The 14,497-nt window shown below is 33.4% G+C and overlaps 2 protein-coding genes across 2 annotated transcripts in view; both read right to left on the bottom strand.

The window, feature by feature from the left end:
• The window catches only part of LOC106157046 (lysophosphatidic acid phosphatase type 6), a 63,984-nt gene that overhangs the window by 26,158 nt on the left and 23,329 nt on the right, over nucleotides 1-14,497 (bottom strand). The gene's annotated exons all lie outside the window — the stretch shown is intronic.
• Nucleotides 3,293-13,282, bottom strand: LOC106157047 (FMRFamide receptor). The gene is made up of 2 exons (XM_087007098.1): nucleotides 11,744-13,282; nucleotides 3,293-6,952 (listed from the first exon to the last, which is right to left on the bottom strand). Exon 2 carries the CDS (start codon nucleotides 6,687-6,689, stop codon nucleotides 5,451-5,453), a length of 1,239 nt encoding a protein of 412 aa, XP_086863224.1. The 5' UTR covers nucleotides 6,690-6,952; nucleotides 11,744-13,282; the 3' UTR covers nucleotides 3,293-5,450.

Here is a 14,497-nt window from a genome sequence, read left to right as displayed (position 1 = left end):
TTTGTCACCATATTTGACCCTCAGACTTGTTAGTCCCTATTCTGAATACGGCCTAGGACTACACTCTTTCTTTAGGATATAGTTCGCTATATTAACATACGAGAATCACAGCCTGCCTTGCATGACTAACCGAATGCACCAACAAAGGTGATAATCTAATTTATCTTTGAGAAAATCTGTGAACTTGAAAAGTCTTGGGAATTAAACTACACTATTACAGAATAATTAAAACAGTCTAAAAAGAGTAATGCAGAGACATTAGCATACAATAAAATAACCATTAGCTTCTCAGTGTAAATATCTAGGTCTTGAAACATGTTGCAGAGAAAGGGTTGCCTTGACTGACAATTGCGACATTCAATCAAGCATAATACACAGATAGAGCGCAATTTGGTTCAAAGCTGTAAATGACACAACAAAAGGTCAAGAGTTTCTTAACACAACAATATTCTAGACCAAGCATTTAAATAGTATATAGTATTACAGATTGTATAAAGTATTACAGATTGTATTTTTTATTTGCTTTTTCAAAATAAAAACTGCCAGAGTATAATAATGTGTAGACACCTATCACTACAACAGTGTGGATTAAGCAAAAGTTGTCAAGTTTAGGTGGAACAGTTAGTCACTTTCAGATAAGTAAATAGACTGATACATGACTGAGTCTTACTAAGCTTAAATTTTAGAAAAAAAAAAACCCAAAAAACTTTGCTTGAAGAGAGGTTGGGCAGGGGTTTCAGGGTTACACAAAAGAATTCTAGTGCAAAAGTATTTATAAAAGCTTATGCCAAATTTTCAGTCTACTTTGACTTGACATATATCAGAAATAGTCCAATTAAATGGAATATTGCACTCATTCTTTTTTTTTTTTTCAAAAGATAATGGCTCAGATCAAAAATTACATGTGCTGCACAACTATGATTTCATCTTTAACTGAAGAAGACCAAATTTTTCATCCTAATGTTTAGACCAAATGTGTAACCTGGCAACCAATTGAATGCAAAAAGTATTTAAAATGTCTGAGGTGTAGTGTTGTCTCTTTGTTATCCCTAAATCTGTACAGACTCCACCCTTAACCAGGGCCACAGATTGATTTTTCACAAGATATTCACAGATATGTCTTTAGATAAATGGTTTTTTCCATTTTTCCCTATATAATCTGCAACCCTGGTAGAGGCTATACAGACTCCACATTAATGTAACATTTTGATTTATATTTTATCTGTTTCCACATCTTTTGAAACATTTGTCTGTACACGAGTTAAATCTATTGATCAAGACGGTGATAATCAGCCTAAGAGCAGACTTCATTTTTCTTCTTCTAGAAGGAAATTAGTTCCTCACAGATACATTTTATTTCATTTTCATTCTTAAAACATTAGTTGACTTGATTAAGAAAAAGCTGTTGGCATAAGGCTTTATGACCAAGGGAATGACCAATCAGTAAGTGTTATTGTTATATAATCAGTCTCTACCCAGAAGGAAGTGTCATTTATAAATTTCACACAATGTGAAAATGAGGGAAAGTAATTGTAGATAAAAAATTGATTGCTTTGTTCAATAATTTTTCTGTGTGGCGAAATAGGGACTCATAAATAGAACAACTGTCAGTAAATGGATTGAATAACCTTTGGCTGTTTCACAAATTTTAATTTACAACATAGATTACATGTGGTTTACCATACATTAGTTAGTGGTTTATGTGCAACTTTCTCAGTTCCACAATTTTGAGCCTTGACATTACATGTGAGCATTCTAATATTATTCAGTTGTAAAATGCTGAACAATCTTACAAGGTCCAGCAGTTACTACCAGGTTGCTTTTCTCAAATGTGCAATTCTTGATCCTTAAAACCAAGGAAAATATATATTTGACTGTATGTTAATGACTATTTCAACATAAACTAGACAGCAAAGCTTGCAAATATACAGACAATGGACAAAAGTCATTCCTTGCGTGCTCCATTTATCATGGACAGAAACAGTTATCAAAATGAATACAGAGAAATACAGTGTCTGTAAATAAAAAGATTTTTGTGTCCTTTCTGAATTTTAATAATCCAAGACCTCATTGTAGGTTTACACTTCTGAGAAATTGTGTTCTACATCAAATTTAACCACAGTTCTAGAAAAGTCATGTGCCCCCCCCCCCCCCGTAACTGTACATAAAAAAGGTTAACCTTTTCTAACTTATCTTTTTATAGATTTTCAATCAATAATGACAAACCATTTCATGCAACATACAATTTTAAGCTACCCACATATCACGGCAACTTGCTTTCATAAAATCCCATCAACGCATTGAAAAACAAGCATGCACTACACACATTAATTTCTCATTTTCCACCATATCTGATATGCTTCACCACACCATTCTAAAGTAATGAGCAGAAAAACAGTAGCACGTAGCATATATGCTTGACAGAAAATATCATAATGATAATAATATTTGAATAATGGGAAGAGGCATGTGTTCCCTCTAGTTAGTGACCTGAAGAAAAAGATCAATAAAGTGCATAAAATGAAGGAACTTCTTAAACTGTCCACATGCCAGGAACAATACATAGGGTAAAAGTGTTGTCCACATAATTCTTTTTTTTTTTTTTTATAAAATCCAACTATGCTTGAATTGTTAGCTTTGTGTTATTTAAGAAATAAGAGGGTGAAACAATAACTAAATGAGGCCATGAAGTTATGAACACAGTGAAGAATTCAAATCAACATGGTGGGTCATCTCTGTACTTGGCAGCTACACCAAAAGTTAAACCAAATAAGAAATAGACATTTCTTTATTTTTAAACACAACACAGAACTACATCTAACTTTACACCATTATCAAACTTAGGGTCGAAAACTGTTGGAGCAAAATTCCTTTTCTTTAAGTAGCTTTTCCAGATTGATATAATGATATGGAATTTTAAAGCTTACAAAAAACGATAGAGTTTTTGTTTTATGACTCAAAGCCCCATAGGTAATTATACCCAAGATCATGCAAGCTAATAGTTGAAGTCAATACCGACGGTCAAGTTCGGCATTAAAAAAATCAATTAATATGTTGGTAAACAAAGTGTTCATTTTCTGGTGGCCTCAACTTGTTGAAAATAATGGGAGTGGCAATTCATCAAAGTCTGGAAAGTTGATATGACCAATCAATTCAGTGCTCACTTCAGGAAATCAAAATACTCACCACTTTTTTTGTTCTTTGATAGTTATCAGCACTACTTTTTTTGCTTTCTTCAGGGTTTCTTTTATGCATTATAAGTTGATGTGAAATAAATGACAACAATAACAAGTGTTTTGAATACAACTGTTCTTTCAATATCAAACAAAATATACATTGAACAGTTACAGATAACACAAAAATCCTTTCTAAAGATAAGTATACAAGGCCAAAAATATCATATTTGTAAACATGGAGATTGCAGCACCATATATATATATATATATATATATATATATATATATACCAATTTTAAACAAGAAATTATGAAGACCTTGCTTAAAAAGAAAAATATCAATTAACTTGCTCAAGCACCTGCCCCCCCCCAAAAAAAAAAAAAAAAAAAGAAAGAAAAAAAAAGCTATGCAATCAACAATGCAATAGCATTTTCATATTTTCTTGCATTGTCTCTGATTCTGAGAACTCATACATTGATACAAATCACAACTAATTTCACAATGATCCTAAGTCATTGTGAGGCAGAAAAAATATACATACAGCAGCATGTTTCATTTACATGGAAGAAGAATAACAAACAGTAAACGATCAAAATGTACATAAATACCATTACCTGTCAGTCTTATGTTATAATTTTTAAAAAATATGACGGGTGATTTATATAACTGCTTCTTATTTTAATCTCTACTTGTTGTAAAGTTACCTACTGCATTTTAAAAATAAATTAAATATTTCTGAAACAGGAACTATTAATGAAAGTGATAAATATCTCCCATCTCAAAATGACACTGACAACTCTGAAAGCATACATCACAGTTTATAAAGGGAGCTAAAACAATTTAAACTTTTTTAAAGCAACTTTTTAAAAAGTTATTTTATCCTTTTCAACATAACTATATAAACAGACTATAAACAGTTTTAAACTTCTTCAAATAGGACAATTTTTCATAAAATGCCCCATGGTCTTATATATTTACTTACTGTGAGAATCACAATAAACAGGTAGGATCATGATAAACATAACTATTTATTTTTTAGGTGAAAAGTTCAAACAAGCAAACATAGAAACTAAATAGATCGACAAAAATTACAATCTACTGCCACACCAACTTATCAAACAATATCAGACTTAATTATTTTACTATAGTCTTACATAAAAAGTACATTCAGCCAAAGTAGCTTAAAATACAACCGTTACACTGGCAAATCATGTAAAATACAGACCTACCTAATAAATATATAAATTAAAATTCAATTTCACGTCACTTGCACATTAAAAAAAAGCACCAGTGCCTCGTGATACATATTTGAAACATGTCATTAATGAACAGCTGTGATATTTTGACCACTTCTGCAGTGACAATAACATGAAAGATAAAGATCGCAAAGTTTTAAGTAAAATAGTGGAAATAATTGGATACTCCTCCATTTTACATAAATCTAAGCTTCAGCACGAGAGCTTTATCAGATTTAAAACCAATTAGAAATGGAATCAATACTCAACCATGTGTGCCACGACTCTGCTTGGAACAGGTCATGGTGTGACCCATTGTTTCTTGCTTGAGCAGTGGTATAAATTATGTTACATGTATACAAAGTACATTAAGCATTTTGCTCTAATCGAAATAACGCTTACCGTAAAAATTACCCACAACGTAGTAAATGGGTGATAACACCATCAACATGTTACAAAAAATTCTGAAGCACCTTTAAATTTAGAATTCTGCTATATTCAGTAACAAATATAGATCTTAATAGAACCTGAACTCCATTCTGTAATCTAGTTTCTAGTACCTTGTCTTTCCTGTAATATGACGTTTTTGTTGGATCATTCTACCAACTGTGACGTCCTGGGAAATCGATTTACCACAACTGATGTTAGTTTTAAAGAAATTTGAATTTTTTGTCCATTTTTGCATGAGCTGCAAAATCAATAGCATCAAAAGTTACATTTCCTGCTCTGCTTTGGTTAATTTAACCTTTTCATGTTCAGAAACTGTTGCCTTGAAACAAAAAATCCACAGATATTCTGCTACCTGAATATAGATCAAATCTCATTAATTGTACTTTTATAAACTGATTAAAACACATCAATTCATGGGCAAATGACCCTTTTTAACTCTAAAAGAATCAGGTCATATATGTTGTCAAAATCAAAATGATAGTATCAATGCAACTTATAAATCATGTTTATAAATATTGAAATGATAGTACTTTCATTTAAAAAATCAGTCTTTCTTGCATTTCCAATAACTATAGAACTTGTCACCTGACTATATGTTTGTCTCAGTCTGATAAAAGCTTGCCCTGGTTGAACCAGTTCTCGAGCCAACACTCACACTGCTGTAACGAACCACTTCCGTTGTCAAGAACTTGCAGCGTCGAAGAAATATACGCTTGAATGTTTTTCTAAATTTTTGACCAACTGTACAAAAAATCAAGAAATTTAGAGCTGAATTTGAATAAAAGAACACATTTGCTACAATAAAACAGACTCTTCCAGTGAAAGTGAAGTAAATGTCGAAATATGGGTCGTCTGCTTTTTCAATTTTTTTAACAGTGCGAGTAATGGCAAAAATACAATTTGGTAGGGTGCAAATAAGAAAAACCACAACAACACTGATGAGAACAACTGTGACATTGATCTCAGCAGTCTGTGTGGTAGACATCTGTTGGCGTAGCTTATTTGACTTTCGCACCTCAAGTAACAAGATTACTGTGAATGCTGTCAAAACAAATATGGGCACAATGAGAAATAAGGCAGGCATAATATACAAAAGCTGTATATTATAGTACATATCTGAAGGGCGATGCTTTTCAGAACGCATCACAATGTATGTGATAGGCTCATCGTTAAATGGACAAGTGACACTTCTCACTTCTTGCCGCAGAAACCATGGGATATCATAAAGAAACATCCCAATAGACAAAAACACAATAACTATGATGGCTCGGCGCATGGTACACATTGTTGAAGCTTGAAAAGTGTGACAGACAAATATGTAGCGTTCTACAGTGAGGGCAATGGTCAACCAAGTGCTGCAGTCGGAACACCACTGACCAACAGCTGAACCAAATGTCAGGATATAGTTGGAAACGGCGCCATACATGCTTCCCACTCCAATACCTGTCATAACATCATTGGAATATGCAGTCAGTAGGACAACTGTATTGAATATCATTAAAGCCATAAGATAGCAGGAGGAAGAGGAGCGCATTTCTTTTCTGCTGAGGACAAAGAACGAAACAAGGTTGCCAACAACTCCAAATATGCAAATGATGTGCAAGATTATTCCAAACATCACAAACTGTATCTGCTCAAGTCGCTCATCATCCTTAAAAGAGCCATTGGCATAATTAAAGCATTGCTGCTTGTCCTGGTAGCTCAAGTCATGGGATGGAAACTGGTTTTCGCCACCTCCTGCCATGTAAAGTTCAGCAGTGAGATTTCCCTGTGGCTCAGCAGCAGCCGTTGGAATCAAGGTTCCCAATATCAATGCCGAGTGGTCCATTCTTGACAGGTGACTCTTTTTCCTCAGAGCAGTACTTCAGATAAGGTAGTCCAGGTACAAAAGTTTATATTGGTGCTGGTTTTTTCACTTCCAGAGGTCAATTCTACCTACAGTTTTTTTAAATATCAGTTTTCTCTTTGTGTTTTATTTCTCCTTTTTTTGGTCACAGCGGAGTTCATAAGTACACATAACCCTGGACAACTGATAGGCTAATTAAGACCTCTCATTCCTCCAAACTTGCTCTGATGTCCCAACCAGGATCCCTACAATCAAGAAATTGTTTATCTTATTACTGGAGATAAATGCATACAATCTGTCAGAAAGCTTTTCTTCAAATTTACTTACCAGCTCAGGCATGCATTAATGATTAGCCAAGCTGTCCGTTTTATTCCAGACAGAATTTGTTGAATATGCAGATTGATAACATACAGATCATATAATACGACCCTATGCCCAGTTACTCCCTAGATTGTGTATATGGGAGATAGAACTGAAAAACACTCACATTCTTCTGAGCCTAAGTCCTTTACAAGGTTTAATACCACATAATTAATCTATATTGCTTCCAAATGCATCACTATGCATCAGTTTTTGTGGACTTCTTATTTAACCATTATCATAATATTAGTTTATTGTATGAAAATGAAGCAATAATAGATTTTTTTTACATTTTTTAAATCCTGACAATGATTTAAATATAATAATATAAACATTTATAATTCTAAAGTTTTGACATTAGAGCAAAAAATCCTCTCCTTATGCAAATTTTGAAAATGTGAAAAAAATTAAGTAGTCATTCAATAAAGTATTATAAGGCTATTTAACTTGAAAGGGATATTGTGGCATTACATCAAAACTCTCAGCTTTAAACTGCAAAAGTCCCCTAACAATGTCCATTAACTGCAGACAATAAGCTTCTCAGACTTTGTCTAACTGACAATCAAAGATTATAATTTCCTGCCTCCGAAACCATTTAATGAGAAAAGTAAATGTCCAAAGACCACATATTGTGTGCTCTTTTTCTTCAAGGATAACATTCATAGGATGTAACTTGCTGAAAATATGACAGATAATGTCCGAGGTAAAGGCCAAATTATTTCATTTTTATAGCAATAGATGATCAGAAAACAAAACAAATTTATTGCCCATTCATATGGCATAAACTTAAATAAAAAAGATATATGACAATTATATGTAGAAAACGTACACATATAGGAATGTTCTTATTGATATATGTAAATTTTATCATGTTTGCTTACAAATGCCCTATTCCCCACATATCACTCTCTACAGAAAAAATGTTGTTAAGCCTGTTTCATTCTTTACGGGCAAGTAAGCATGCAAACTAATTAAACAGACTATATACTAATAACAGTGAGTGATACAAGAATGGCTTTGAATAAGTTTTGTTTTCTTTAAAATTGTCTGGTTGAAATCAAAAATTAATTGGAAAACAATAATTACCCATGACCATCATAGAAATCTCTGGAACCAGAATGAAGATGGAAAAGGGCAGTGAAAAAGTAAAAGTGTGTGCGTGCATGTGTGCATGCACATGTACAGGGAAAGTGGGAGGGAGGAAGTGAGGTACGTAGGAAAGGAGGGAAACCATTCTGGGCTTAAAAAATTTCTGAATAATAAGAATATGTCCAAACATTTTTATGTTGATAGAAGCTTAATCTTGCTTTATCTAAGGAAAAAACATGTAGTCTGTCAATCAATGTGATGCAATGGCCTGCCTGTGGTCAGAAAGCATAAAGGTATAAATACCAGGACAGATGGACGGAGTGAGATTTGTCCGTTACTCTAGTATAATGAATGCAGGTGAAATAGTTACAGAAATATGAACACGGAATAATTAACAGTTATATTTATTTTATTGGTGATATGTTTCCAAACAAAAAAGGTAATAGAAATTAAAAATTGTTTAGGAGCAACGAGGAATGATAAATAATTTAAGCAATATGCCTTATAACATTTCACTGGTTATCTAAGCTGGTGTTTTAAGTTGGATGAGGTCTGTGGGGTTGGGGCATAGGGTTTAATCTAAATCTATGACAGCATAGTTAAGCATCTATTCCATCAGAAACTTGAGAAATCACCTTAACATAATCCAGTGTACCATGTCAGATGATAGTGTTCACACTAATCAGCATGAAACTGAGAAGAGATAAACAAAAACAAATTAAGGGATGATGCATGATCCAATAAGGCATGGTCTCATTTCTGGACTATTGATCAGAATGCACATAGATTCTTCCTGCCACATGCATGAAAATGTGGAAGTGATTTATCTTATTTTTATCACAAATGATTAATCTACTAAGAAAAATGGTAAAATATCAAAGAGATAACTACAATATTTTTTTTTATATCTGATCACCAGCCACACACAAGTGTACCTTAACTAGTTCTGGGTTGTATGTCTCTTTTACAAGACGAAGGGACCATTCCCAGACCCTATCGTACTAACTGTGGATCGATCTATCTCCAAGGGAATTCTCACTAAATTGTTATCAAGTTAAGCGACTTAGATGTTTGTCATGCCTACTGAAGCTGCTAGGGGGGTAATTAATTAATTATTGTTTAGCAGCTTCAATAGGCATGTCAGACATCAAAGCCGCTAAGGCTGAAAGCAATTTAGCAAAAAAAACCTTGGAGATGGATCGTTCCTGTAAGATTGATTTAGGTATGGGGACCCAGTCTAACAAAATGTGAAATAAAAACTTAAATTAATGAATTTGTATTGGTGGAAATGAGGGTAATATTTGCAGGCCACTTCACCTGAAATACAATTACAGACTAATTGTCAGTAAGTGGTAATGAAGTTCAAAGAAATCATCGACTTAAAAGATTCTTTAGTTACTTAAAAAAATCCCTAGTATATTGACCTCACTAATAAGAAATCATCAAAGTATAGTAATTACTGTGCCCATTATCTCACATCAATGTTTTGACATATTGCTTAATTTTCTAAGAACAGATATGACCTGAGCTTCATCAATGGGATAATGAAGCTCGTTCACGGAAAGTGATCCCATAATATGAGCACAATTGCGTTACAGGCACAGTAAAACATCATTTGGTAACCCCACGCAGTGGAAAGACTGACGTGAGACTTTTGAGTTGATGGCCATGAGGAAAAACAATGTTTTTTAAGTAAGCGATGGACCCTTGACTGGTGTCCAAATAAGCCTTGATGTCCACAACTGGACACTAGCCCCATTTATTAGGAATCATAAATTTATTATATTTATAATTAAGCAAAAGACAAAGCTGACAGTTTTCCGTGACATAATGCAATACTAAAATCCACAAGTGGGGCTAACTTTTAAGTAATTTAGGAGAATCTTTATATAACAGTAATTTTGTCTGAGAAAAATAGTTGTACTGAAGTGACAAGTAAAAGTTAATTGGCACTGTTGTGCAAAAGATTGCAATCTGTCAAGATTAAAGAAAAAAGACAAAAAATGTTTGAGTTCAGAACTTTTTATCCTAAGGTAGTTTAAGACTTTAACTTTACAGACCTGTAAAATGGTTATTCAAGCAGAAAATGGAGAAAAAACATAACAACTATCACTTCTTATGGTAAAATAATGGCAAGGGCTGAATGGAACCATTTTGATGGAAAGACTTTTAATGTACATTTGCATCAACCATCCCATTCACATAATTATGATTGTTTTCAGAAACCTATTCAAAATGAGACTGTCTGGATGGATTCAGACTAATCTGTGTGACCTCTGTCTATCTCTGATATTCCAGGATTAAAATCTTTATTGTCTCGTTCTACTGTGAATTTCAAATCATGATTGAAGTTTTACTAAGCACTCCCATTGATGACTGAGCATGACACGTTTTGCATTAGCAGAATCTATACGGTAGGGCATGAATTGAGGTGGCCTTTTTTAAATATAAAAAGCATTTAGTAGAATGTTTTTTTATTTGTAACATAACTTCCTTTCCTTGTTAACATCAGTCACCATGATTGCATCAAGGAATTTTTGAGAAAAATCCAAACACCATGTTCACTGGTACATTGAGGATTTTGGTGCATTGTTACAATTTAATGTTTTATCAATGAATATCTAAGATGGCAAAAATATAATAATCAAGGCAATTTATGACCTTATTTATATGAAGATATTAAAAGTTTTAAATAAATAATTTTCAGAAATGATTTATAAGCCACAAAGTATGTATTTATTTATTTTTTGATTGATAAAAACTCAAAATTACCTCATTTGCAGTATGTAAAGAACAGCACATCATAAACTTGATGGTTGTTACAATAAAGTACATGAACTACTCTGATACATGAAAAACAAAAGAAGTTTCCTTTCACTGAAAAGTGTTGTCTGATATAGTCATGTGGGTAATTAACTTGCTTGTTGTACTTTTGGAGAGCAGTAATTGAAGCCATTTCTCCCTTATGGTCTATTATCTCTTATACCACAGCTGAAGTCCAGAACAAAAGACTTGGACACAGTGCATCTCACAAGTCACGTTACTATACTAGTCACACTATGCCAGAGTTTTTTATTCTTGACATCCACTTCAGCATAAGCCAATCAGATACACCACTCAACAGCAAGGTGGATGTGCCATTTGCACTTCAGCTGTGATTAAACTGACCTCTAGTTACATGAAACTACAAATGATGAATAAGAAAAATATGAATCTTATCTTAAGATAACTTCCAAAATTCTTTAATCATCAGCAAAAAGTTTATTGAATATTAAAATTCAGTTTATATACTTCCAAATTATCTGTTTTGCTTAACAAAAAGAAAAAATGCAGAAAAGTTTTTAACCAGTAAACCAATCCATAGAAAATTAGAAAATACATCTACAAGGAAGTCAACAGCATTAAATTTAACTTTACTAACATGCAATAATACATCCTGGTCACTTTACAAATGCAAATTAAAAAAAAAAATTCACTATGATGAAAATACGGCAAAACTTTTCAGCACAACCTTAAATCAAAAAGTGAAAAGGATTCCATGAAAATAATTACCAATAAATCTAAGAATGTGAAGGTTCCACACTTACCTTGTACTTAAAGCACCTGATGCAGTCAGGATGGTGTCTCAGTAGCTTCAGAGACTATCTGTAACATTAGGCCCTAGAAATTCAATTTCCTTCCTTTGAAAGGTGAGCCTGATTGATAACCAAAAAATTAAGCAAAACTGTATTTTTGCTGGAACTTTCAATGTTTCGACAATTGAGCACGCATAAAAAATCAAACGGCGATGCAGAGAATCTTCAGACTTGTTAACAGTTTTTCTATGAAGGGAAAGTCACTAGAGTTACTGGCTCCTGTGATTGATTGTGTCATCTAACCATGCAGTGGCAGTTCATTATTGTCTCAATCACCTGGTAGATCTGGCTCTAGATGCGAGGCAGTAGTCAGAGTCATTATAAACCCAGCAGGAATTGGAAGAGTCCATTCTGCTTTCCAATAGGCCTCTCCACCGCTACTGTATATATAAACAAACTGCTGTCGAGGGAGATGCTGCTGTGCAAATCAGAGCATACATATTTCATTTAGGAAGCAAGGGCAGAAAACAGATTCAACCAAGAACACCTGATATCATTTTCTGGTTAATTGGCCATTTATGAAAAGAAAGAGGCATTCCGATATAATGAGGCATAACAACGTAGTAAACATACTGTCAGGTTTGCATCACTTTTATTTTCACTATTACAAAGATGATCAGTAATAACTAAAATCAATATCCATACTACTAGTAACTTCATCCGTTTTTTTAAAAAGACAAATCAAAATCTGAATTTTGTGCTTGAAGCAAGTCTTATGGTACTCATCTATCTATCAGTGGAAGGTACTATAGTGACAGATACAGTATTTCATCAAGTAGCATAAAATAATACATATATATATATATTAATAAAAATTAATCAAAATAAAGTTAACTGTCTTGCCTTACATGATAAAGTAACATCATCAGAGAAATCCACACAATTTCTCATGACAATCTTTAAAAAATCAACTGCACATCAAAAAGATTTTGTCTTTCTTAATTCTGCCGTATTATCATAAGTGCACCTCCTTTTATTCTATCATGATAAAATCAAATTGTAAGAAATATTTTAGAAATCCTTAATCAGTGATACAGAAAAAAATTGGCAAATCTCCATTTCCTCTCACAGTTCTTCAACCTGTGTGTTCAACAGTGTAAATGTTTGAATTCAAAACTGGCTATCACACAAGAGCGAAGGTATTTCCAAGCTCCTTTCAGATATTAACTAAGGTATTGACCTTTGTGATTTGCAGGTAAAAAACCAAACATTTACAAACATCATCCCGTTTCACAGTGGCTGACACCTTGTCCTTACAGATGAACCTTCAGATGATATGTGAAGGAAAAAATGTTTCTTCTCAAATTCAAGGCAAACTGACAGTTTTTCTGTCTGTTTAATAACGATGTGATGCAATTACTTGTTTAAGTGAAACTGAAAATATTTGCTTACTCTAGACATCCACTTTAAACATATCTCTTTATTTTTTTCACTTTGATTTGGTGGGCATGTGTGTGTGTGTGTGTGTGTGTGTGTGTGTGTGTATGCGTGGAAGGGGGGGAGGGGGAGCCAGCGAGGGGGGCACCTTTGCATTTACTTTTTCCATTAGCATTAACTTCTTTCTCCCAAGGCAGCTTTCTCTTCCCAATTGATTCCAGATCTTCAATCCAATATCTTTCATAAATGTTTATCGTTGAGGAAAAATTTAGACATTTTTTCCTCTACTCTATCTCAAGTACTATGAGAAAGTTCACATATCTTATGGTTCTTATTGATTCTACAGACAAATTTACAAATTAAGGGAAAAGTTTCGGAAATTGAAAGAAAAATGTGATTGTATACAAAGTGCGTGTTATACAAGGAATTTCTGGGATTGAAATAATACAATCTTCCACAAGTGGAGAGCAACTGGATGTTTTGTAGCATATTAAACATATATGTTTGTCAAAGCCTGCTGCCAGATGTAAATCAAATAACAAATCATATCTACATCAGACTACCCTTTTACTGTTATGCCCCCACAGGTGGGGAGGAGGGAAAAGAAAGAATTGCCCTTTTGGTCGGAAAAATTTTGCTTGCAATCAAATTTTGATCTAGGTTCTATGCCATTTCTCAAGTTGGGTCAACTAAGAGGGCAAAAGGGTCCAATTTTTCAGAAAAAAGAAACCCTCTCTGAAACTGCTGGCAAGAGGACTTGATGTGGTTGAATACACTAGTATGTATTGCCCATACATTATTAATCAAGTGTCTTCTTTAAAATATATTTACAGAAGTGGACCAAATATTCTTCTATTGAACTAAACATAAGAATCAATACAAAATTTTCAGAATCCATAATTACAGCCTATAAAATGCCTAGCAAACAGGCAATTGATACACTTAAATACCAAAGCTGAATGGGATAAGATGAACTTTGATTCTGGAAAATGCCTGTTAGACTTAATAAGGTAAATCCATTTCTATTGTTCTTTGCTTACATTAATACCATTAATATGATGGTCACCTACTGACAGTGAGTATCTCTTGGATGTTAAGTAACAATGGCAAGTTAGGTGCATAGGGAAATGAAGGAGTGAAAGGAAATAAGTCAGGGAAGGTACACTTACAGTAGGTGCAATGAATCTTAACTTTCACATTCTGCCCAACCTTTGCATAAATTGTAGCTCTTAGTGCATCCAATAGGCAAAATAGATAGCCTTTATAATGTATCCCTGAATACTTTATCTTTGAGAGGTTATTATTCTGTTGGTACCATGCATATATATC

This window comes from Lingula anatina, chromosome 2 (genome assembly GCF_051362555.1).
Source record: "Lingula anatina isolate TDL-2025a chromosome 2, LinAna3.0, whole genome shotgun sequence".
Classification (NCBI taxonomy): Eukaryota; Metazoa; Brachiopoda; class Lingulata; order Lingulida; family Lingulidae; genus Lingula; species Lingula anatina.
The sequence above is the reverse complement of the archived record's forward strand: the minus strand, read 5'-3'. Positions and strand labels throughout refer to the sequence as shown.